The sequence below is a fragment of the Acinonyx jubatus genome, chromosome B1 (assembly GCF_027475565.1).
Source record: "Acinonyx jubatus isolate Ajub_Pintada_27869175 chromosome B1, VMU_Ajub_asm_v1.0, whole genome shotgun sequence".
NCBI classification, from domain to species: domain Eukaryota; kingdom Metazoa; phylum Chordata; class Mammalia; order Carnivora; family Felidae; genus Acinonyx; species Acinonyx jubatus.
In genome coordinates this window covers 16,664,464-16,691,251 of record NC_069382.1, presented here as the reverse complement: position 1 = coordinate 16,691,251, position 26,788 = coordinate 16,664,464, and the positions used below count along the sequence as shown (strand labels likewise).

General features: G+C 41.1%; 1 protein-coding gene across 1 annotated transcript in view; it reads left to right on the top strand.

Moving 5' to 3' along the window:
- The window catches only part of MTNR1A (melatonin receptor 1A), a 40,427-nt gene extending 22,651 nt beyond the window's left edge, over nucleotides 1-17,776 (top strand). Inside the window, exon 2 of the mRNA XM_027077485.2 lies at nucleotides 16,216-17,776. Coding sequence (XP_026933286.1) covers nucleotides 16,216-17,084 — 869 coding nt within the window. The 3' untranslated portion in view covers nucleotides 17,085-17,776. The remainder of the gene's footprint in view (nucleotides 1-16,215) is intronic.
- Nucleotides 17,777-26,788: the final 9,012 nt, after the last annotated feature.

Here is a 26,788-nt window from a genome sequence, read left to right as displayed (position 1 = left end):
ATAGGATAGAGACTCCAGAATTGGACCCACAAATGTTTGGCCAACTAATCTTTGACAGAGCAGGAAAGAGTATCCAATGGAAAAAAGATAGTTCTTTAGCAAATGGTGCTGGGAGAACCGGACAGCAACATGCAGAAGAATGAAACTGGACCACTTTTTTACACCACACACAAAAATAAATTGAAAATGGATGAGACCTAAATGTGAGACGGGAAACCACTCAGATGCAGCAACTTCTTACTCAACATGCCTCCAAAGGCAAGGAAAAAAAGACAAAAAGAACTATTTGGACTTCATCAAGCTAGAAAGCTTCTGCACAGCAAAGGAAACACTCAACAAAACTAAAAGGCAACTGACGGAATGGGGGAAGATATTTACAAATGACATATCAGATAAAGGGTTAGTATCTAAAATCTATTAAGAACTTACCAAACTCAACACCTGAAAAACAAATAATCCAGTGAAGAAATGGGCAGAAGACATGAACAGACATTTTTCTAAAGAAGACATCCAGATGGCTAACAGACACATGAAAAGATGCTCAACATCACTCATTGTCAGGGGAATACAAATCAAAACCACAATGAGATACCACCTCACACCTGTCAGAATGGCTAAAATTAAAAATTCAGGAAACAGATGTTGGCAAGGATGTGGAGAAAGGGAAACCCTCTTGCACTGTTGGTGGGAATGCAAACTGATGCAGCCACTCTGGAAACCAGGGTGGAGTTTCCTCAAAAATTAAAAATAGAATTGCTCTACAACCCAGCAATAACACTACTGGGAATTTATCCAAAGGATACAAGAGTGCTGATTCATAGGGACACATGTATCCCTGTTTATAGCAGGGCTATCAACAATAGCCAAATCATGGAAAGAGCCCAGATGTCTATCAACAGATGAATGGGTAAAGAAGTGGTTGTATATATATCATATATATATATATATATATATATATGATATATTATATATGTGTATATATACCATATATATCATATATATTATATATGTGTATATATATGTGTAATATATATATATCATATATATGTGTGTAATATATGTAATATATGTTTAATATATATATCATATATATCATATATGATATATATGTGTATATATATGTGTAATATATATAATATATATATACATACACACACACACACACAATGGAGTACTTCTCATCAATGAAAAAGGATGAAATCTTGCCATTTGCAACAACGTGGATGGAACTGGAGGGTATTATGCTAAGTGCAATAAGTCAGGCAGAGAAAGACAGGTATCATATGTTTTCACTCATATGTGGAATTGAGAAACTTAACAGAAGTCCATGGGGGAAGGGAAGGGGAAAAAATAGTTACTAACAGGGAAACGAACCATAAGAGACTCTTACATACAGAGAACAAACTGAGGGTTGATGGAGGAGAGAGGGGTAAATGGGTGATGGGCATGGAGGAGGGCACTTGTTGGGATGAGCACTGGGTGTTGTACGTAAGTGACGAATCACGGGAATCTACTCCCGAAGCCAAGAGCACACTGTACACACTGTATGTTAGCTAACTTGACAATATTATATTAAAAAAAAATATTCACAATTGTTCTTTTCATTGAAGATTATGTTATAATTATATAGTGTTCTTCTTTTTCTCTTCTTACAGTCTTTGTTTTAAAACCTGTTTTGTCTAATGTAAGTAGTGCTCCTTCGGTAAATATCCTTATGATCAGTGCTTTAAATTCTCTATCAGGCATCTTCCTTATATTTGTTTCACTTAGATCTCAGGTTGTGCCCTTGTCCTGTTCATTCATTTGGGATAAACTTCTCTGTTTCCTCATTTTGTCTGCCTCTCCGTGCCTATTTCTCTGTTAAAAAAAAAAAGTCAGCTGTGTCTTCTCTTTCGAAAGTAGTGACTTTATGAAGAAGAGGTCCTCGAGTGCCCTGCAGTGCAGCGTCCCCTGTTCACCAGAACCTGGCACTTCAAGAGAGTGTCCCGTGTGTGTTGTTTATGCCCTGCTGCTGCGTCTGAGTCACTTTTCCTTTCCGTGCAGTCGTCCGCACAGACTCTCTGCCAGTTGCTGGTTTTGTCTGCTTTGTGTGGTATTAGCGGGACCCAGGCAGCCCAGCTCCGAGGGTGCCTGTCTGCAGGGACCTTGAGAACGGGGCACTGGTGGGAGCAAAATCCACGTTGGGCCACTAGTCCTAGGCCAGATCTTCGGCAGCGCTGTGGTGGCTGGGGGCTGTTTGTCGAGCACACAGCTGGGCCCGGGGCAGGGAGGCAGCTGTGCACCCAGCGTCTGGGCAGGGGGTGCCGCCAGGCACGCAGCAGTGGCCGGGTGGGGCACGGGCACAGCTTTCGCCAAATTTGCCCTGAGGCCTGTGCTGAGGTACGCGTGTGTGTGCAACCCTGCCCCCTTCAGGTGGCCCCATGTTTATGCCGGGAAGCGGCATAAACACACTCCCAAACCATTACCAACAGACCTGTCTCCTCTTTGCCTCCCAGCCTTGTGTAAACGGCTGTGTGTACATTGCCTCTCCACACAGGCTGTGTCTCTTTAAGGGCAGCCACTTGGCCATCCCTGGTGCCTGGGTGGCCCAGTGCTGAGTCAGCTGACTCTTAAAGCTCCAGGCTCCAAGTCCCACTGGTTTTACAAACTCAAGTCAGCCTGCCCTTTGGCTCTTATAGTCAAACCGTATGGGGATTAGTTTTCCCCGTGTGAGCTCCCTGGTGCAAGGGCCCGTTTCTCTGCCCTCTGCATGCAGGTGGCTCCCTCCCTCCCGCAGCCAGCCCCTCTCCACCTTTCTGCCCTTCCCAACCTTTCAGATGCAGCTTCCTCTCTATATGTAGTTGCGGAGTCTGCCCTTCCAGTCTTCAGGTCGCTCTCCAGGTCACTAACTTGGATGCGGATGATGTCTAGCTGTCAACGTGGGACAGGGTGAGCTCAGGGCCCTTCTACTCTGCCATCTTCCCAGGCTCCCCGCTGACATGGGTAGTTTGTGTTTAGCTTATACATGAAAGGCCGAATCAATGGGACTGTAATGTGGATATTTACATATTACAAACATCTCCCTAAACCACCCTTCTGGGAAAAGAGCAATGAGATCTAGAAAATGAGGAGAGTTCTTGGCAGGATTTCACACTTCTAAAAATTGAAAACTGTACTACAGCTCGAGGGTTAGGTCACTTTATGGTATGCGGAAGTTTTCTTAGTCTCTTTTACTACATATATTACTGTATGGTAACAGAACAGTCAAGACACTCCATCGATCAACTCAAGTTTACAGTGTTAAAGAGTCACCACCAAGGTAAGGAGTAGGACCGGGAAAACAGTGAGATGCAGACAGAGCGTCAAAGAGCCAGGGAGGCAAGTGGGGTCAAGGAAGCAAGACAGCGAAAATCTAAGGTGTGATCAGGTATCACATGCATTGTATGTTACACTGTTCACACAGGGTAGTATATGGACGGTTTACGTGGACAGGGTATTAGATCTGTCAGGACCATAAGGAGGAGGAGAGCTGAGTGAAGGCTCACTAAGAATGCCCCTGATGACTGGAGAGAAGTTTCAGCAACGCGGTGTGGGTAGAATCCAGATGTTACAGGTAGGTGAGTTGAAAGCAGGTGGGAAGACAAGAGAGGGGATACCTTTGAGGGGAGAGGAAAGGGCTGGTAGCCAGAAGGATAAAAGGAGGCTTATGTGTCCAGGAAGAGCCCTACAAGACGGCAGGGAGTGGGAGAGGAGTCCTTGCCGGGAGAGAGGCCACCTCAGCCAGGGCTTTCTGACCGGGGAGGAACTTTCTGTGAAGCACAACACGTGGTTTTCATCACGGTGGAAGAGAAGGAATAAATATTTATCCAAAGCCAAATGTGCTCTATGCGCTCTCTCAACTCCTCACTGTGGTCATTGTTACCCTGATTTATTACATATTAGGAGCCCGAGGCTCCGGGAAGCTGTCACTTACCTGAGGGTGGTTAGCAGGTGTCATAGCCAGGATCTGAATGCAGATGTTTTTGTTTCTAAACTTACGGTCCACGCTGCCTCCAATAATCTGAAAAGACAAGTCTCTCAAATATAGTCCTTTGAAATCTAAGAATGTAAGGCACTGCCTGTGAGCTTTGATATGCAAAATAGATAGCTTCTTCTTTAAGCCGGACTTCTTAGATCTGAGTCTACGGGATTTGCTGCGTAAAACAAATGAAAAATGTTTTCAAGAGTAGCCAACGTATATTTTTTCGCTCTTTAAACTGGTCTATCTCTTTGATGTTAGGCACAATTCAGGCACAGCCAGGGTTTTATATTTTTAATTATGAACAATAACTCAGGGGGTCTCTAATCTTGCTTTCCAAGTCCAACTCCAGGCTAATACTGGCCTGTTGAGAAAACCAACATCCTGGCAAATAAGAGCCAAAAAAAAAAAAAAAAAAAAAAGGAACTAATTTCTACCTTTGCATGAGTGAGGTTTAGTGACTTAAGGGTACCTTTGTTCACCCAGAAAACTGTTCCCGATCATGTGCTATGCGCCAGGCACTGTGCAGTCACAGTCCTGGACCTCAAGAGGTCTTTAGAGGGAGACAGACTTCTATGCACATGATTGGGGCATGTGCTGGTTTGATGTTGGAAACGTGTACACATAACAAGGATGAAAGGATTGAAAAGCAGTACCAGGGCATCTGGGTGGCTCAGTGCGTTAAGCATCTGACTCTTGATTTCGGCTCAGGTCATGATCTCATGGTTAGTGAACTGGAGCCCTACGTCGGGCTCCGTGCTGATGGTGTGGAGCCTGCTCTGGAGGCTCTCCCTCTTTCTCCACCTCTTCCCTGCTCAGGAGGATGCATGTTCTCTGTCTCTCAAAATAAATAAACTTAAAAAAAATAAGCAAACCCAAAAAGCATTTAAACTCTGGACCCTCTACCCAATATGGCCGCTTGGTTTGTTTCTGTAAGATAGCATAGTAAGTAGTTTTTCTTTTTTTTTTTATCTTAGAAGTGGGTGACTTGTGTAGAAAACTACCTAACTGCATCACAGAGCTGAACGTCTGTCTATCTCAGGTTGCCTAGAAACAGAACCTGAGAGGGAGCTGGCATGTTCGCTGCTCCTGCTTTGTTGAGGGAGGGCTCTCGGGAGAGATCTGTGGTGGGTGAGGGACTCTGACTAGGGCAGGGAGAGGCAAGCAAGGAAGGGATCTCAGGTCCAGCGGAGACTTGGCCTGATCTGAGAAGTTGAGGCCTCCGGGTGTAAATCCAACCACAGAGTTGTAGCCATTGAAGGTGAAGGGGCTGGCCTTTTGTACCCCATTGTCAATTGGTCATCCATTGTCTACTCAACTGAGGGCAACTCTCTGGAGAAGGGTGTAGCTGCAACTAAATGGAAGCACCCAACCTTCATCAAAATTCCAGGGATAAGTTCACCTACCAGCCTGGCAGAGGGACTTGAAAAGGGGACTTGGAAAAGATATCGGCAACATCTACTCCAAGGCCGGTGACATAGAGAAGAGGTAACAACCAACCCAGAGACCAGCCTGCCATAGTAATGGGCTCCCCCCGCCAGCATTTTGAAGAGGGTCCACATAAGCAAATGAATTCTCCGCAGGTTACACCATTGCACAGATTTAATTGTTACCAAATTAGGACCAAGATAGCTAGAGTAGCAACATGTTGATGAGGACAAACTCAAGGCCCAAACTTTATACAGTGTTAGGGACAGAGATTTCTTGCCTGCCAGGTGACTCAAACTTTCCTTCTCAAAGTTCCCCACATTGGCATTCCAGCCTCAGTTGGGATGCTTGGTTTTCCTTTGGCTTTAATCACAGGGTGTGGCAAAACCAAGGCACTGCAGGGAGCTCCTGCATTGCAGACACACACACATCGCTGCTCCTACTGTGTGGTAACAACCCAGTTTTCCCTTGAAAATCAGGATTAATCACCCCCTTCGGGACGGTCTATTGATTCCCTGGGAGGAGGAGCCCAAAGCAGCCAGGTGGCAGTCTCAACTTCCAGTTTGGGGAAACCAATGTTATGTCTCTTGGTGGAGCATTCTTCTCTTGGGAGCTAAGACTTGAGAACAGAACCTACAGTTGTGAGGGCAGGAAGCAAATGTTCTGCGAGGGTATCACTAGGATAATTAGGTGAAGAAAAATGACCATTTCCACCCTTGATTTTCTGATCCATGAATCCAGTCACTGATTTAGAACACACACTACACCCTGGGGGACACCCTAGGCTCATCCAGCTGGTGCTGGAACTAAACCTTCACAAGGCATTCTACCGCAATGCCTTGCTTCATTTGCTGTAAATTGAGTTCCTCCATCAGAAGCAGTGTTTTTACCATAAACAAAGACAAAGGCATCTTGTAAGTCTATGAATGTCAGCTTGGTGGAAGAATTAAGGGTAAAAAAGGCAAATCCAGATCCAGAATATGCTTCTATTCCACTGTGAACAAAGTACTTCCCCTCTGATGATGGCAGTGGTCCAATGTAATCAATCTACCGCTATTGTCTGGCTGATATTCTTGGGGAATGGTGCCATATCAGTGTTGGTCTCTGCTGTTGACAGGTTGCTGACACACCAGGTCAGCAGTGGCTATAACCAGGTCATTTTAATGAGTAGTACTCTGTGTTGCTGGGCCCATTAATAACTTCTGTTTCCGGTGCATAACTTTGTGAGCCTAGTGGTCAGGGACAGTGGTGGCTGAACGAAGATCAATGTACACAGGTTGTGTCATTAAGATCCTCTTCTAGACAAAAGAAAGCCTGAATAGCCATACTTATATCAGACAATCTAGACTTTAACATAAAGACTGTAAGAAGAGATGAAGAAGGGCATTATATTGTAACTAAGGGGTCTATCCCTTAATCGTAATTAAGGGGTCTATCCACCCATAAGACCTAACAATTGTAAACATTATGTGCCAAATGTGAAAGCACTCAAATATATAAATCAATTAATCACAAACAAAAAGAAACTCATTGATAATAATACCATGACAGTAGGAGACTTCAACACCCCACTTACAGCAATAGACAGATCATCTGAACAGAAAATCAACAAGGAAACAACGGCTTTGAATGACACACTGGACCAGATGGACTTAACAGATACATTCAGAACATTTCATCCTAAAGCAGCAAAACATACATTCTTCTCCAGTGCACATGGAACGCTGTCCAGATTAGATCACATACTCGGACACAAATCAGCTGTCATCAAGTACAAAAAGATAGAGATCATACCGTGCCTATTTTCAGACCATAATGTTATGACACTCAAAATCAACCACAAGAAAAAATTTGGAAAGATAACAAATAGTTGGAGACTAAAGAACATCCTACTAAAGAATGAATGGGCTAACCAAGAAGTTAAAGAGGAAATTAAAAAGTACATGGAAACCAACGAAAATGATAACACCATAGCCCAAACCTTTGGGACGCAGCAAAGGCAGTCATAAGAGTGAAGTATGTAGCAATCCAGGCCTACCTAAAGAAGGAAGAAAGGTCTCAGATACACAACCTAACCTTACACCTTAAAGAACTGGAAAAAGAACAGCAAATAAAACCCAAAACCAGCTGAAGTCAGGAAATAATAGAGATTAGAGCAGAAATCAATGCTATTAAAACCAAACAAAAAAAAATCACCCAAAAAACAGATCAATGAAACCAGGAGCTGGTTCTTTGAAAGAATTAACAATTGATAAATGACTAGCCAGTATGATCAAAAAGAAAAAGGAGAGGACCCAAATAAATAAAATCAAGAATGAAAGAGAAGGTATCACAACCACAACAGCAGAAATACAAACAATAATAAAAGAATATTATGAGAAATTATACACTAATAAAATGGGCAATCTGGAAGAAATGGACAAATTCCTAGAAACATATAAACTACCAAAACTGAAACAGGAAGAAATAGAAAATTTGAACAGACCCATAACTAGTAAAGAAATGGAATTAGTAATCAAAAATCTGCCAAAAAACAAGAGTCTAGGGCCAGATGGCTTTCCAGGGGAATTCTATCAAACATTTAAGGAAGAGTTAACACCTATTCTCTTGAAGTTGTTCCAAAAAATAGAAACAGAAGGAAAACTTCCAAACTCTTTTTATGAAGCCAACATTACCTTCATTCCAAAACAAGATGAAGACCTCACTAAAAAGGAGAACTATAGACCAATTTTCCTGATGACTATGGATGCAAAAATCCTCAACAAAATATTAGACAACTGGATCCAACAATACATTAAAAGAATTATTCAAAAATTATCCCACAAGCAAGTGGGATTTATACCTGGATGCAGGGCTGGTTCAGTGTCTACAAAACAATCAATGTGATTCATCACATCAATAAAAGAAAGGACAAGAACCACATGATCCTCTCAACAGATGCACAGAAAGCATTTGACAAAATATAGCATCATTTCTTGATAAAAACCCTCAAGAAAGAAGGGATAGAAGGATCATACCTCAAGATCATAAAAGCCATATATCAAAGACCCACTGCTAATATCATCCTCAATGGAGAAAAACTGAGAGCTTTCCCCCAAAGGTCAGGAACAAGATACGGATGTCCACTCTCACCACTGTTATTCAACATAGTATTGGAAGTCTTGGCCTCTGCAATCAGACAACACAAAGAAATAAAAGGCACCCAAATTACTCTTCACAGATGACATGATCTCTATATGGGAAACCTAGAAGATTTCACCAAAAAAACCTGCTAGAACTGATCCATGAATTCAGCAAAGTTGCAGGATACAAAATCAATACACAGAAATCAGTTGCATTCCTATATGCCAATAATGAAGCAACAAAAAGTGAAATCAAGGAATCGATCCCATTTTCAATTGCACCAAAAACCATAAAATACCTAGGAATAAATCTAACCAAAGAGGTGAAAAATCTATAATTTAAAACTATAGAAATCTTATGAAAGAAATTGAAGAAGACACAAAAAAATGGGAAAATATTCTCTGCTCCTGGATAGGAAGAACAAGTATTGTTACAATGTCAATACTACCCAAAGCAGTCTACATATTCAATGCAATACCTATCAAAATAACACCAGCATTCTTCACAGAGCTAGAACAAACAATCCTAAAATTTGTCTGGAACCAGAAAAGACTGCTAATAGCCAAAGCAATCTTGATAAAGAAAACCAAAGCTGGAGTCATCACAATTCCAGACTTCAAGCTGTATTACAAAGCTGTAATCATCAAGACAGTATGGTACTGGCACAAAAACAGACACTCAGATCAATGGAACAGAATAGAGAACCCAGAAATGGACCCACAAACCTATGGCCAACTAATCTTTGACAAAGCAGGAAAGAATATTCAATGGAATAAACACAGTCTCTTCAGCAAGTGGTGCTGGGAAAATTGGACAGCGACATGCAGAAGAATGAACCTGGACCACTTTCTTACACCATACACAAAAATAAACTCAAAATGGATGAAAGATCTAAATGTAAGACAGGAAGCCATCAAAATCCTAGAGGAAAAAACAGGCAAAAGCCTCTTTGACCTTGGCCACAGCAACTTCTTACTCAACATGTCTCCAGAGGCAAGGGAAACAAAAGCAAAAATGAACTACTGGGACCTCATCAAAATAAAAAGCTTCTACACAGGGAAGGAAACAATCAGCAAAACTAAAAGGCAACCGACAGAATGGGAGAAGATATTTGCAAATGACATATTAAAGGGTTAGTATCCCAAATCTACAAAGAATTTATCAATCTCAATACCCAAAAAACAAATAATCCAGGGAAGAAATGGGCAAAAGGCACGAATAGACACTTCTCCAAAGAAGACATCTGCATGGCCAACCAAGCCATGAAAAAATGCTCCACGTCACTCATCATCAGGGAAATACAAAGTAAAGCCACAATGAGATACCACCTCATACCCGTCAGAATGGCTAACATTAACAACTCAGGCAACCACAGATGTTGGCAAGGATGCGGAGAAAGAGGATCTCTTTTGCACTGCTGGTGGGAATGCAAGCTGGTGCAGCCACTCTGGAAAACAGTATGGAGGTTCCTCAAAACATTAAAAGTAGATTCACCCTATGACCCAGCAATTGCACTAGTAGGTATTCATCCAAGGAATACAGGTGTGCTGTTTTGAAGGGGCACATGCACCCCAACGTTTATAGCAGCCCTATCGACAAGAGCCAAAGTATGGAAAGAGCCCAAACGTTCATCGACGAATGAATGGATAAAGAAGGTGTGGTATATGTATATAATGGAGTATTACTCAGCAATGAAAAAGAATGAAATCTTGCCATTTGCAACTACATGGATGGAACTAGAGGGTATTATGCTAAGTGAAATTAGTAAGTCAGAGAAAGACAAATATCTTATGACTTCACTCATTTGAGGACTTGAAGAGACAAAACAGATGAACATAAGGGAAGGGAAGGAAAATAATATAAAACAGGGAAGGGGACAAAACATGAGAGACTCTTAAATACGGAGAACAAAGAGAGGGTTCCTGGAGGGATTGTGGGAGGCGGGATGGGCTTGGGTAAGGGGCATTAAGGAATCTACTCCTGAAATCATTGTTGCACTATATATATGCTAACTAACTTGGACGTAAATTTAAAAAATAAATTAAAAAAAAAAAGATCCTCTTCTGGCTAAAAACAAAAGAAAAACCCCCCAAAACAAAACAAAAAAACAAACAAACAAAATACCCCAGATCCTCTTCTGCTGAGATTGCTTTCTGGTGAGTTTTGTATGGGACACACGTATCTTCATACTCATTGCCCATTCTGAGAGGCCTGTGTTCCTACTCTTTCTCCGGCTTCCTGTGTTACCAGTTTTCTAAGCCTGTTCCTTCCAGTCCTTGACCATCTCGCTATACCATTAGCCACTGTCTATGAATCAGGGTAAGTGTGTGCCTGGGGCCATCTCTGTTTCCAGGCAAAATCAACAAGCAGTTTCAAGTTCTGTTCAAAGTTCTATTCACTGGGTATAGTTGGCCTGTAGTGCTGCAACATCCAATTTGGGACAGGACTAGCATGTCACGAGAAACCATCAGTAAAGCATGCCATAAGTTTTTTTCCTTCCTTATTAACTGACCACAGGGGACTCCTCATGAGGCCATAGGTGGAGACTGTGAAAAAGGGGGCAATGTGGTAGGAAGGTGGGCCACGGGCATCTGTGACACTTGCTCATGAAATTTCCTTGTGCCCTCAATACATGCTTGGGCCAGATTTTGTGTACACCACTTCTGTTCTATACGGTGCAGGCCAACTTGACTGATTTTAGCGGGTCAGACAATACGTAGTCTGTAAGAGATTTTTCAGATCACACGGTCACTTGGTCATCTGTGGTCAAGTTTTCAGACTTTGCTAATGCTGAGGAGCAAGCCAATGACTGTTTCTCTAAAGGGGAATTCTAGTCTGCAAAGGAAGGCATAGATTTGTCACAAAATGTTGAGTCTATGGTTATAAGTCACTCCTGTGTGCCTGGTAAGGGAGCCTTACATCTCCAGATCTACTACAAACAATTCAAACACCATTGGATCATATGAGTCCAATGGTAGAATAGCTTTCAGAGACTTTTCTTATTCTCAGCTCTACTCGAAACTGCCTGCTTTTTGGGTTACTCAGTAAACGGATTGGTGTAGCATGTCAAAATTAGGGGTGTGTGTGTGTGTGTGTGTGTGTGTGTGTGTGTGTATTTAGTGGTAGGAGGGGGATGCACCAACTCGTTCTTCACCTTGGAAGATGAATATAGGTGATAATTTAAATAACTCTTTTGCCACTGTATGCCATGAACTACCAGGGTCCTCCTCGCTCCCTGAAACAAGGTTTTTAATGCCTTTAAATCCAATGCCATTAGAGAATTAAATCCAGGCCACTAAGAACCAACACAGAGAAACCCTCCTTAAAGTTTCTCGGTCTACTTCTAGTACCAAATTTTATATCAGTCAGGGTTCAATCAATTTGAGAAACAAAATGAGTAGAGCAATTATGGGAGCTGATTAAACAATTCAGTTGAAGCTGTTGCTTCTATGTCTGGTGCCAGGGCCTTGTATTAGCCAGGGTTCGTCAGAGAAACGGAGCCAACAGAATATATATATTCTAGTAGTATATTCAATGTATTCTATTCAGAGAATAAGGCGTTCTCTAAATAGCAGTAGGACATAGGATATATACAATAAATAACAGAATAGTCTATTAGTATGCTAGTATATATTCTATTTAGAATAGTATATTCTATTAGTTTATTAGTATATCTATTTTATCAATATATTATATATCCTATAACATTATATTGGCTTACTGTATTTATTACCAAGAACTGGCTCGCTTGACTGTGGAGGCTGAGAAGTTCCACAGTCTACCATCTATAAGCTGGAGACCCAGGAGAGCTGGTGTAGTTCTGGTCTGAATCCCAAGACCCGAGAGCACCTGTACTGTCATCCCATTCTACAGACTGAGAAGACTGACGTTCCAGCCTAAGGAGGCAGGCAGAGAGACTGAGTTTCCCTTTCCTTCCACTTTTCTGTGTTAGTCAGGCCCTTACTGGATTGGCTGACAGCGGAGGACCTCTGCTTTACCTGGTCTGTTCATTCAAATGCTAATTTCCTCTGGAACCACCCTTCCAGACACACCCACAAGTGATGTTTAACCAGCTCCCTGAGCATCCTATGACCCTGGTCGTGCTGACACATCAAATTAACCTTCTCGAGCCTAGAGTCTATAGATAAGGCACCTGAAAAGAAAAGATGGATGTCAAGAGGGAAAGCAAGGGCAAACGAGATCGTTGGAGGAAGGGCTGGAACCCAGGAGGACGGACTGAACTCTTGTCAGTCTCCCTTTCTCCAAGCCAGGCTGGAGCTCCGAGAAGGAGCAGGAGACGCTGTGGGCCCCCTGCATCAGCAGCCCTCACTGCAGGCCCGGGACAGGAGTGAGAGGGCCAGAGCCCCCCCAGTGCCTGGGGCCGTATGCCCGCCTGGAAGCGCACAGAGGACTCGACTGCTGCTTCGCTTCCACCTTTTACCCCTCATGCAATGGTCTCTGCCAGGGAACAGAAAACCCTGAAGCTCTGCATGCAAATGCCCTTTCAGCTTAGTCCATATAAGATAGACCCACTCTGCATTTTGTGTCAAGACACAACTCTGCGCCAGGCCCTGTTGTAGGGGGAGAAAGATGCGTAAGGTGGGCGCCACCCTCATGGACTCAACAGCTTGAGCTGTGGGAAGATGGTAAGAAGAAAAGTATTTCTAAATAGAAAGGCGATGACCCCTTGCTCTGGTCATTCCCAGAGGGAAGTCCCCAGACTCGTGCTGAAGGAGGCAGTTCAGCCAAGGCAACTCTTCAGCTGTCTGCTATCTGATCTTATTCACATCCGTGCCACATTTCACTTACAATTTAAGGTTTTATTCACCAGAATGATTGTTTGCTCAGCACTTTATAGTTTGCCTGTGTCTTTAATCATCGTGAGGCTGTTTGCGGTATCTTCTTGTTACCAGTACAGAGACCCGTAACTGCCTTCCCCTCATTCTGGTTCTAAGATGCTTTTTTAGAATTATGCCTAAAGAGGCTCTAAGCCAGGGCCTGCCTGGCCAGAGGGCCCATTACCCAACCCTCACCTACTTCTAGCCATAGGAACTCTCTTAGGGAAATGCACCAAGTGACATTAACAAATAAACAGCCCGTGGCAATCTTGCATTCACGGTATGACTTCTTCCGATTGAGTTCCCCGTTTCTCAGCTTTCCTCACCTCTAAAAAGTAGGAATTATCCTGCATGATCACTAGTGTTCCTCCCCATCTTAACATCCTCTGAGTCTACAGTTCCTCTGGGGCAAGGGCTGGACGTAAATCCAACAGAAGAGGAATTGCTAGCCGTTCACAGGACTTACTTGAAATTTCAGAATGCGTTGTTGTGCTGGTTGTACAGAGGGTTGGGTGTCTGCAAAAATGGAGAGATGGCGGTCTATCTGGACACACACAGGGCTGAGATGAAATAGGTGATCTTATAATGTGGATGATCATGATTAAGTTAATTACTCTTACCTTATCATTCTTCTCCCCAACACACACACCCTCTACGCACACATTGCAGATGTGATAAAGCTTCCAGCTGAGACACTATTAGCCACATCTACAAAGAGCCTATGGCTTAATTGTTTTTTTCTCCCAACTCTGGTAAAATGGGATTAGTTCAAAGAAAACTAAACAAATGATTTAATTAATGTAACGACTTAAAAAAAGAAGCCTAATTGCTGCAAACTACATGGGGCAGAGGATGAATGCTATGAAACAAACCTGTGACACAGTTTATGATCTCAGTTTTAGCCTCTTGAAAAATAAATCTATGTCCATTTGTCATTATAACGTTTTAGGTAAAAATGTACTGCTTCGATGACAAGTTGTAGCTGAATTTCACATATTGTACATATTTTTAAAGTATTACCCACTTTGAGTTAAAAATTCATTAAAACATGCCCACGTTGGAATTTAAATATTTCACTGGCGATTGGAATTGTTCTGTGGGGAGACATAAATTTGTTCTGATTGCTTTAATTTGGCCTTGTATAGCCAGCTTTTGAAGAAGTTGTATTTATAACAATTTATCTGAAATTCCTACTTAGATGGCAAATCCATGACTTTTTTTTTTTTTATTTTAGCCACAACTATCTTACTTCACTTCTTTGCAATTTTTGGAGGACTGTGAAATAAAATTAACCAGACAGGAACTTCCCCTACAAAGGGTATTTTATTTCAGGTATTGGGAGATGACAATTTAATATCTGTCATCAAGCATTTGAACAGAAGTCCCAAGTGGGTACTATTCTAGATGCATTTATGAGGTGGACACACTTTTAGGGTACTACAGTATGGAAATATAGCAAAGTTAAGTGCACAAGTATAATAAAATGCAAAACGTAAGGTCACTCTGCCTGGAATGTTCCTCCCCACTTCTTTCATGCTCACTCCATTCCTTTTCTGTACATATTGTACTTCTATCTTATTTTTCTAAGCTTAAGGATCATAGGATCACTGTCTGTACATTTCTGTTTCTCCACCACCTATTAAATGCATTCGGTAAGGTTTTATTGAATGAAATTTATCATGAGTTAATCCAAATTAAATGTGGTATAAAAATGTGATTTAGAAGCCTTCAAAAGAGGAAGGTTTTCCACATAGTTGGGCAAGTAAGTAAAGGCTTTGGGCATTTCTATCGAAAATGGGTTTGGGAAAATGGGTACCATTTTAAAAACGGGAGAGAGGAGCCATTCAAGGCAGAAAGAAGAGTAAGAAACAAAGACAAAATGAGCCACCAAAGTAAAGAACATCCTTGCAGAGTATCTTCTAAAATTTGACTAGAGTTCCTTGTTTTTGGACTTTAAAATGTGTTGCGTTATTAACATAGAAAATATTTAGGGTTTAATTTTTAGACCTTAAGTTCTTTATGAAATCTACAAGTATTTCTACCTTCTCCTTTGGATTGAGGTGAGTGTTGTAGAATACCAACATTTGTGGAGCGCTTATCACGTGACAGATTCTGCTTGGTACTTGACATAGACTGTCTCAATTCATGCTCATCATCCCCTTATGAAGAAGGTACTATCGTTATCCCCATCTTAGAGAAGAGGAAGTCGACATCTGGTGAGATGATGATACTTGCCTCAGGGAGACAGCTAGCAAGGGGTGAAGTCAATATTCTAACCCAGACAGTTGATGAAAGAACCCTTTTCCTCTTAACTGTTATACTATGGTCAAGGATTTATTGCTCCCCAAGAACAGGAGTTAGAGGCAGCCTTTGAGGGTGGCTGGAGACTTAGAGGGACAGAAAGCTCAGAACTTAGAGAAGTCACATGTCACTTGGGAAAATGTGGGACATGAGGTTTCTCAGGCCATGTAGAATATTCCAGAACAAAATATGTAACATGAGTATACTGAACTCGAGATTTTTTTTTTTTTAATTACAAGAGAAACCAAATGGTTTGAAGAACATCAGTTTCTGACATGGAATATGCCTCGTTTTAGGGACGTGGGAATTTGTGAACAGCAGAACTGACTTGACCAGGGCCATGGTGGGCTTACTTCCGGGTGAAGATGGCCTCCATTTCATTTATCATGCAGCAGCAGCAGCAGCTGTGATGCCCGGTTAGCTGAGTTGTAAGAAGAGCTCTTTGAGCAAACAGAACTGTGAAAGAAAACCCCTGCAATCCGCACAAGATCGGTAACAACCTGTGTTTTCTAAACCTTTCTCTTTTAGGAAATCTATTCGTGGTGAGCCTGGCAGTTGCGGACCTGGTGGTAGCCGTGTATCCATACCCCTTGGTGCTGATATCTATATTTAACAACGGGTGGAATCTGGGCCATCTGCACTGCCAAATTAGCGGGTTCCTGATGGGCTTGAGTGTCATTGGCTCAATATTCAATATCACTGGAATTGCCATCAATCGCTATTGCTACATCTGCCACAGCCTCAAGTACGACAAGCTGTACAGTAACAGGAATTCCCTCTGCTGCGTGTTCCTGATATGGATGCTGACCCTCGTGGCGATCGTGCCCAACCTGCGTACCGGCACCCTGCAGTACGACCCGAGGATCTACTCCTGCACGTTTACGCAGTCTGTCAGCTCAGCATACACAATCGCGGTAGTGGTCTTTCATTTCCTCGTTCCTATGACCGTAGTCATCTTCTGCTACCTGAGAATATGGATCCTGGTTCTTCGGGTCAGGCGGAGGGTGAAACCTGACAGTAAACCCAAAATGAAACCACAGGACTTCAGGAACTTTGTCACCATGTTTGTGGTTTTTGTACTTTTTGCCATTTGCTGGGCTCCTCTCAACTTTATTGGTCTTGCCGTGGCTTCAGACCCCGCCAGCATGGTACCCAGGATCCCAGAGTGGCTATTTGTGGCGAGTTACTATATGGCATATTTCAACAGCTGCCTCAATGCCATTATATATGGGCTCCTGAACCAAAATTTCAGGAAGGAATACAGAAGAATTATAGTCTCACTGTGTACAGCCAGAATGTTCTCTGTGTGTCGTTCTCATGATGCTGCAGATAGGGTTAAATGCAAACCCTCTCCGTTAGTGACCAACAAGAACCTAGTAAAAGTGGACTGTGTTTAAAACACAAAGCATTGCTGACAAGGTGTACACACTTCTCAAGGTCTTACTCATTTTCGTGGTTGCCTCCCTCTTGACAGATGCCTAGAAGCACAGGGTAGTCAAGAAAACTTGCACTGTTAGGAGGTTGGCTCTAGTTTATGAGCTCTGTGGGTTCAGCCTTTTGAATCGGTCTCTAATTCTGCTTATGAAGAGAAATACAGAACCTAAGAGTTATATGTTAATTGGAGAACATGGTTCAGGGACAGAGGCGTGGGCGGGCAATGATTTTAAATAAAAATGCTAAATGTATTCACGTGGAGAAACAGTGTGCAAACTTTTATGGCAAATGAGCGTCATAAAGCATTTGCTTTTTTCCTCCACTTTTTGAAGATTTCTTGTAGGAAAACAAATGATGTGTCGTAGTCATAAGCAAAGGGAACAACAAGAGAGAAGTGGGATGACTGATTCATTACACAGCGACAGGCTGAAAATAAATCAGGGAATAACAACACATCAGCAACAAACCACAGCAAAGTTTTCACTTGGCATTGGTAGCAATGGGTGACTATAGTCATGATTCTAAATGCGGTCTCTTTCTCTCGAGTGTTGCATGTTCAACTAGATAAAGAATGAACTATATGACGGAGCTCTTTTCCAGATCTCAATAACCACAGTATTTGAAAGCAATAGCGAAATACAAAATTCTATTGGATTTTATTAGACATTGGCTTCTTATTTTGTCACTGAAGATTATTCATGTCACTGACAAATTGTTTTGAATTGATCTCTGTTAATTTATGAAGTCATTTAATGAGTTTAGTTAAAATGTACCAAGAATCAAAGAGCTATAGATCCTTAGGTATAGTGCTGACTGTGTTCTAGATTGATAATCTCTTTCGGCAAGTAAATATCTGAACCAGATTGCTTTCCTTGTATAAATATTTCAAAACAATATTCTTTAATAATTCATTTCAGTATTTGATTGTTCTAATAATCCTGAAAGTCTAGGAGAAGAAAAAAAACGCACAGGTAAACTATGGTTTCATGAACTATGGCTCTCATTCACTCCAAAAAGCTATTTAGGACCACCTTGAGGTTTGTTACTGGAGTGCTTTGCAGGAAATTAGAGACATGTTTTCTAGTGTTATAAAGTTCTGCAACAAAACTGTCACACAGGAGGAGTTGGTGATTTGCAACTATATACCTAAGACACAAAGTGATCTGATATATTTGCTAATCTCTGTCTAGATAATCAGAATCTCCTTGGAAAGTTCTATCAATGGGTTTAAAAGGTTCTTCTGTTAACTGTTTTTATCAAGGATATTTGAGAAACATTAAGTCATGGTTTGTGGTGGGGTTATGGAGTCAAATGTATGTGTATATGTGTGTGTGTGTAAGTTATGTCTAGAACTTTACCCATCGAGTCATTTTTGTGTAAATGTTCTAGTCAGAACCAACACTAAATAGTAGAGATGAGTTTTAAATCCTTGTTCCAAATTTCATATAATTGAACCTTAAAAATATTAACCATGGCAGCTAAACTCTTTTTTAAGTGTATGACACTTTTATCTTGATGCTGGGGATGAATTACTACGTTGCTAACTGTATGTTCCTTTGCTCTTTATAGAATTCTGTTTCTTAACTTATACAATAGCAAAAATGCTGACTAGAAACTGTGCCCTTTAAAAATTGTCTGTCAAGTAGAGTATCTCACCTGAAGATGAGGTGTGTAACTTTAAAGTCTTGAAATGTTCTTCTTCACTACATAGGAACACTAGCTCGTTCAAACACTGACAATAAGAAAGCAACTCATCAAGATCAAGGGCAAAGTCTCAGATTTCCTCTAATGGCATCTCCTTGTAGAAGTCTTTTAAACATTCAAAATATTATCAGTGGCTTCCTCACTGTAAAATTAATAAGTAGGAAGTCCTTAACTAAATATATTAATATTTGTGTATAGCTTGTGTATAGGCTGGAGGCTTTGTGAGGCTGAAAACAGTACATATGTCGTAACAGGGTGGGGGGGATGTCTTTTTCTCAAAAACAGTCAGTGGATTCTGAGACTCTAGATGGGTAAAATCTACACAAGACCATTTGATTTGGAATAAGGATAGCAAAACATCTATCATTGTCTTCTGAAATCAACTGCCAGAATCATGTGCAATTATTAACATTATGTTATTTAAGTTCCTAATACTCAGTTGAAGTGGATAGACCAAAGAATCTGACCATTCTAATTTAAGTAAATCATTTGACTATTACCAGTGGAATGACCACCTCAATTGTATTCTCGTATGAAAAATGTAAATTACGTAGGATTCTTGGTGGCCCCTAGAGAACGTCACTTTTAAACCTGTTATTTTATTTCTTATACCTGTTTGCGACAGATGAGTTTGGGACATACTGACTACACATTGTTATGTAAGCTACATGATCACACAAAATGTGATTGTATTCGGTTACAACTAATAGATACTGCAGATGGGGGGAGGGAGGAATAATTTCAGTTTGTCTACTCTGTTGTAGATTTCATTACCAAATATTTATGTAGGAACCATCTCCATGTATAAACAGGACTTTTTTTTTTCTGACAAAGTAGCAGAACTACCTGACTTTAAATATTCTGGCAAGTAATACTGGAGGATGACCAATCTTAGAGATTAAATCGATAATTGCTCATTAAGTGAACACATTTCAGCCTGAATGTTGTGTAATGAATAATAATTTTGACCATTTTTTGGACTGTCTCTGATACATCATCAAATATTTCACTGTGAATAAGGAGACACATTTGGAATTAGATACATTTCAAGTCAGTTTAAATTACTAAATTATTATTTTTGCAAATAGCCTGAGCATAAGCAGCCTTTTCTTTTTTTTTTAAATATGAAATTTATTGTCAAATTGGTTTCCATACAACACCTCGTGCTCATCCCAACAGGTGCCCTCCTCAATACCCATCACCGACCCTACCCTCCCTCCCACCCCCACCAACCCTCAGTTCGTTCTGTTTTTAAAAGTCTCTTATGCTTTGGCTCTCTCCCTCTCTAACCTCTTTTTTTTTTCTTCCCCTCCCCCATGGGCTTCTGTTAAGTTTCTCAGGATCCACATAAGAGTGAAAACATACGAATAGACACTTCTCTAAAGAAGACATCCAGAGGGCCAACAGACACATGAAAAGATGCTCAACGTCACTCCTCATCAGGGAAATACAAATCAAAACCACACTGAGAAACCAGCTCACGCCCATCAGAGTGGCTACAATGAACAAATCAGGAGACTACAGATGCTGGCGAGGATGTGGAGAAACGGGAACCCTCTTGCACTGTTGGTGGGAATGCAAACTGGTGCAGACGCTCTGGAAAACAGTGTGGAGGTTCCTCAAAAAATCAAAAATAGACCTACCCTATGACCCAGCAACAGCACTGCTAGGAATTTACCCAAGGGATACAGGAGGCTTTTCTTTTTAAAAACAATTTTTATAATTTGTTTCCCACTTTTTACTTTTCTCTAAGGAATATCCTGTAAAAAATTATCTCTTATATCAGGAACATGACAGGGATGTCCACTCTCACCGCTGTTGTTTAACACAGTGTTGGAAGTTCTAGCATCCACAATCAGACAACAAAAGGATATCAAAGGCATCAAAATTGGCAAAGATGAAGTCAAGCTTTCACTTTTTGCAGATGACATGATATTATTTTTGCAGATGACATGATATTATACATGGAAAATCTGATAGACTCCACCAAAAGTCTCCTAGAACTGATACATGAATTTAGCAAAGTTGCAGGATACAAAATCAATGTACAGAAATCAGTTGCATTCTTATACACTAATAATGAAGCAACAGAAAGACAAATAAAGAAACTGATCCCATTCACAATTGCACCAAGAAGCATAAAATACCTAGGGATAAATCTAACCAAAGATGTAAAAGATCTGTATGCTGAAAACTATAGAAAGCTTATGAAGGAAATGGAAGAAAATATAAAGAAATGGAAAAACATTCCGTGCTCATGGATTGGAAGAATAAATAGTCAAAATGTCAATACTACCCAAAGCTATCTACACATTCAATGCCATCCCAATCAAAATTGCACCAGCATTCTTCTCGAAGCTAGAACAAGCAATCCTAAAATTCCTATGGAACCACAAAAGGCCCCGAATAGCCAAAGTAATTTTGAAGAAGAAGACCAAAGCAGGAGGCATCACAATCCCAGACTTTAGCCTCTACTACAAAGCTGTAATCATCAAGACAGCATGGTATTGGCACAAAAACAGACACATAGAAACCCCAGAACTAGACCCACAAACGTATGGCCAACTCATCTTTGACAAAGCAGGAAAGAATATCCAATGGAAAAAAGACAGTCTCTTTAACAAATGGTGCTGGGAGAACTGGACAGCAACATGCAGAAGACTGAAACTAGACCACTTTCTCACACCATTCACAAAAAGAAACTCAAAATGGATAAAGGACCTGAATGTGAGACAGGAAACCATCAAAACCCTAGAGGAGAAAGCAGGAAAAGACCTCTCTGACCTCAGCCGTAGCAATTTCTTACTTGACACATCCCCAAAGGCAAGGGAATTAAAAGCAAAAATGAACTACTGGGACCTTATGAAGATAAAAAGCTTCCGCACAGCAAAGGAAACAACCAACAAAACCAAAAGGCAACCAACGGAATGGGAAAAGATATTTGCAAATGACATATCGGACAAAGGACTAGTATCCAAAATCTATAAAGAGCTCCCCAAACTCCACACCCGAAAAACAAATAACCCAGTGAAGAAATGGGCAGAAAACATGAATAGACACTTCTCTAAAGAAGACATCCGGATGGCCAACAGGCACATGAAAAGGTGCTCAATGTCGCTCCTCATCAGGGAAATACAAATCAAAACCACACTCAGATATCACCTCAAGCCAGTCAGAGTGGCCAAAATGCACAAATCAGGAGACTATAGATGCTGGAGAGGATGTGGAGACACGGGAACCCTCTTGCACTGTTGGTGGGAATGCAAATTGGTGCAGCTACTCTGGAAAACAGTGTGGAGGTTCCTCAAAAAATTAAAAAGAGACCTACCCTATGACCCAGCAGTAGCACTGCTAGGAATTTACCCAAGGGATACAGGAGTACTGATGCATAGGGGCACTTGTACCCCAATGTTTATAGCAGCACTCTCAACAATAGCCAAATTATGGAAAGCGCCTAAATGTCCATCAACTGATGAATGGATAAAGAAATTGTGGCTTATATACACAATGGAGTACTACGTGGCAATGAGAAAGAATGAAATCTGGCCCTTTGTAGCAACGTGGATGGAACTGGAGAGTGTGATGCTAAGTGAAATAAGCCATACAGAGAAAGACAGATACCATATGGTTTCACTGTTATGTGGATCCTGAGAAACTTAACAGAAACCCATGGGGGAGGGGAAGGAAAAAAAAAAAAAAAGAGGGTAGAGTTGGAGAGAGCCAAAGCATAAGAGACTCTTAAAAACTGAGCACAAACTGAGGGTTAATGGGGGGTAGGAGGGAGGGGAGGGTGGGTGATGGGTATTGAGGAGGGCACCTTTTGGGATGAGCACTGGGTGTTGTATAGAAACCAATCTGACAATAAATTTCATACACTGAAAAAAAAAAAAGAACATTTAGAAAAAAAAATTATCTCGTACAGTACAAAAAGCACGATGTTCTACACAATGGTAACATCAGCTTTCCTATATTGATCACAACTTTTGTAAAACTCCTAAAACTGTGTGTTGGTGAAAATTTAGAGGAGACGTGGTATTGGTTTTAATCCTATTCAATATTTATGTTGTTGATAAGTATCTTAGCAGAGGTCTACAGAACAACCAAAGATTGAATGTAAGCTGGATTTGTAAAATACAGGACAAAGCCAAAATGGAGAAAAATGTACTCAAAATCTCCGTGGACATATAATGTAACAGTAACAAACAGGGTAAGAATTCAGTAACAAATTGAGTGGGTACCAAGAGATTATCTGGTAATTAGAATGTTTAGAGGCGTATGAACTTAGCTGGGTCAAATTCTTGAAATGTTGGGGCAAATCCCAATTGGGGTCAGCTCATGCTGGTCTACCACTGGAAGGATAATGGAGTCACATTTGCAATCACCCTGTTTAAGGTGACAGAGAGGAATTTAATTTCAACTATGGAACATCATACGACATATAGGAATATATCATGATGTTAGAATCATAAGCTTTATTCATATTTTGTATTTACCACCTCTAGAACAGAAACGTTTTAAATTCATAAAAGCAATTACTTTGCTTTTTTTTTTTTTACCATTAAAGAGTTTATCAGAGAATGCTTTTGAATATGTGTGTACATGTGCATATTGTGTGTTTTAGCCAACAGATTCATCTTTAAAGTTGATGATTTTCAAGAATAAGAATAGCATCTGCAGCTTTAAAAAAAAAATAAAGGGTTATTTAGATGTTGTGCTTTGTTATTTGTAACAATGCTCTCACCCTAGGAAACCATTTATTGCAAAGACGCATTTCTGTTTCGATTAGGGAGGTCAATGATGAAGATGCCTGTTTCAAAACCAATTGATTATTGTTGCTTTTAGATGTTGCCTACCGAATCTGTCTTTTGCGGTGGTAATCAGGTACTCTCATTTCTGATCCAACCATTACTTTCCAGTGAGTGATACAAATGTATCTGGTTTGTTAACATAGAATGGAAAAATAGTTTCGCTGGGAATGGAAAAATGGATTGTACTTTGATTCCATAATGAGTTCAACAAGTCTCTACTAAGTCCTGTGTGTTTTTGCCAAGGGCCTATGTGACCACAGGCTCTGTGACCGCTGAGCTAGCGGATAAACGTGGAGACGATTCCAAATAGCTGAATACGAGCCAAATCACCACACCATGCCGAGCCGCATACCCCTGGCTGCACTGGTGTGCAGCCGCCGGCCGCTGCAGCACTTCAGGGGATAAGGCATAGGACAAGTGTCCCAGCACTCAGTTTGCTCTGCTCCCAAGTTCCCCAGTGGTATGCCCCCCAAGGGCTGGTGCCACGAATGCCACAGGGAGCAAGCACAGCCCGCGACAGGCAGAGAGTCAACGCAGATGACTTCACCGAAAAGATAAGTGACCCAGACACAAGAGCAGGGTGTAAGCGACACGCACAGGACACTCTCCTGAAGGGCCAGGTTCTGGGGAACAGGAGACAGTGCAGGGCAGGGAAGTGACTTAATTATGCCACTACTTTCAAGAGCAGAAGACACAGGTGCATTTCTTAACACGGACAAATAGACACGGAGAGGCAGACCAAATGAGGAAACGGAGACATTTATCCGAAATCAATGAACAGGATGAGGCCACGGCCAGAGATCTAAGCAAAACAGAGATAAGTAACAGACCTGATAAATACGGACTTTAAAACAACGATCATAAGGATACCTACCGGACTTGGGAAAAGAGTGGGAGACATGAGTGAGACGTTTAAAACAGAGAAAGAGTAACGCAGTCGAGATAAAGGATACACGAAATGAAACGGGCAACGCACTTGACAGAACGAACGGCAGGGGAAAGAAGTAGAAGAGTGATCAGTGACCTGGACGACACAGTAATGCAAAGTAATCAAGCTGAACAGAAGAGAGAAACTTTTGTTTTAAAGCTTATATATCTTCTGAGAGAGCGAGCAAGCGAGCACACAAGCGGGGGAGGGTCAGAGAGAAAGAGGGAGAGAGAATCCCCAGCAGGCTCAGTGCTGAGAGTGGGGCTTGATCTCACAAATCGCGACATCATGGCCAGAGCCAAAATCAAGAGTCAGATGCTTAACAGACTGAGGCATCCAAGAGCCCCAAAAGAGAGAAAAAAAAGTATGCAAAACAAGAACAGACCTAGAGGGGCGCCTGGGTGGCTCAGTTGGTTAAGTGTCCGACCTCGGCTCAGGTCACGATCTCACAGTTTGTGAGTTTGAGCCCTGCGTTGGGCTCTGAGCCGACAGCTCGGAGCCTGTACCTGCTTCCAATTCTGTGTCTCCCTCTCCCTCCCTGCCCCTGCCCTGCTCACGCTCTGTTTCTGTCTCTCAAAAATAAATAAATGTATAAAAAAATTGAAAAAAAAAAAAGAACAGACTTAGGGAACTCAGTGACTCCATCAACTGTAGTAACTTTCATGTCATAGGAGTCTCAGACGAAGAGAGAGAACGAGGGGCAGAAAAGTGATTTGAAGAAAAAGTAGCTCTAAACTTCCCTAACCTGGGGAAGGAAATAAACATCCAGATCCAGGAGGCACAGAGAACGCCCACCAAAATCAACAAAAGCAGATATTGGTATTATACATATGACATATTATACATCAAGACGTAGTATAAATAAAATTACATAATATAGTGATAAAAGAGAAAATTTCAAAAGTTGCAAGACAAAAGAAGTTCTTACCTTAAAAGGGGAAACCCGTAAGGCTAGCTGGAGGTTTTTCAACAGAAACTTAGCAAGTCTGAAGGGAGTGGCATGATATACTCAAAGTGCTGAATGGGAAAAATCGGCAGCCAAGAATACTCTACCCAGGAAGGCTATCATTGAGAAGAGAAGGAAGGATAAAGAGTTTCCCAGACGAAGACTAACCCTGTGGCCACTAAACCAGCCCTGCAAGAAATCTTAAAGGAGATTCTTTGATTGGAAAGGAGAGATCAAAAGTGACAGTATAAATACAGAAAACACAAAAGCAGTAAAAGTGAATATTTCTGTAAAAAAAAATCAGTCAAGGAACTCACAAAAAAGGATATAAAATATAACAATATATACCTATAGTGTGGGGAGGAGAGGAGAAAAGACTGGGTTTAAACGTAAACTACCATCATCTTAACACACACTGCTGTATGCAGAAGGGTTTTACACAACCTAATGGTAAGCATATATCAAAACCACTAATAAACATGCATAAAGAAAAAGAAATCCATATATATAATTAAGGAAAATTTGGCAAACATGAGAGAAAGAGAAGAAAGGATCAGAGAAAATCTTTAGAAACAACCAGAAAACTAGTAATACAATGGCAATACACATCCATCAATGATTATTTTGAATATAAAGGGACTAAATGCTCCGATCAAAACCGAGCGTGGCAATTTGATTAAAAAAACAAGACCCATCTATATACTGCCTACAAGAGACCTATTTTAGACCTAAAGATACCTGCATATTTCAAGTCAGGGAATGGGGAAATATCATGCAAATGGCTATCAAGAGAAGGCCAGAGTAGCAATACGTGTATTGGACAAAACAGACCTTAAAACAAAGACTGTAAGCAGAGATAAAGACGCATACTCTGTAACAATAAAGGGAACAATCCAAAAAAAAAAAAAAAGATAGAATTGCAAATATGCACCTGACATAGGAGCACCCCAATACACACAACAGTTAATTAAAAAAAAAACATAAAGGAACTAATCGATAATAACCCAATAACAGTAGGGGACTTTAACACCCAATTACATCAATGGACAGATCATCTAAGTAAAACCTCAGTAAGGAAACAATGACTTTGAATGACACACTGGTCCAGATGGATTTAACAGATACGTCCAGAACACTCCATCCTAAAACAGCAGAATACATGTTCTTCCTGAGGGCACATGTAACATTCTCTAGAATAGATCACACATTAGCCTGCAAAACAAACATCAGCAAATTGATTAAGAGCAAAGTCACACCATGCATCTTGTCTGACCACAATGC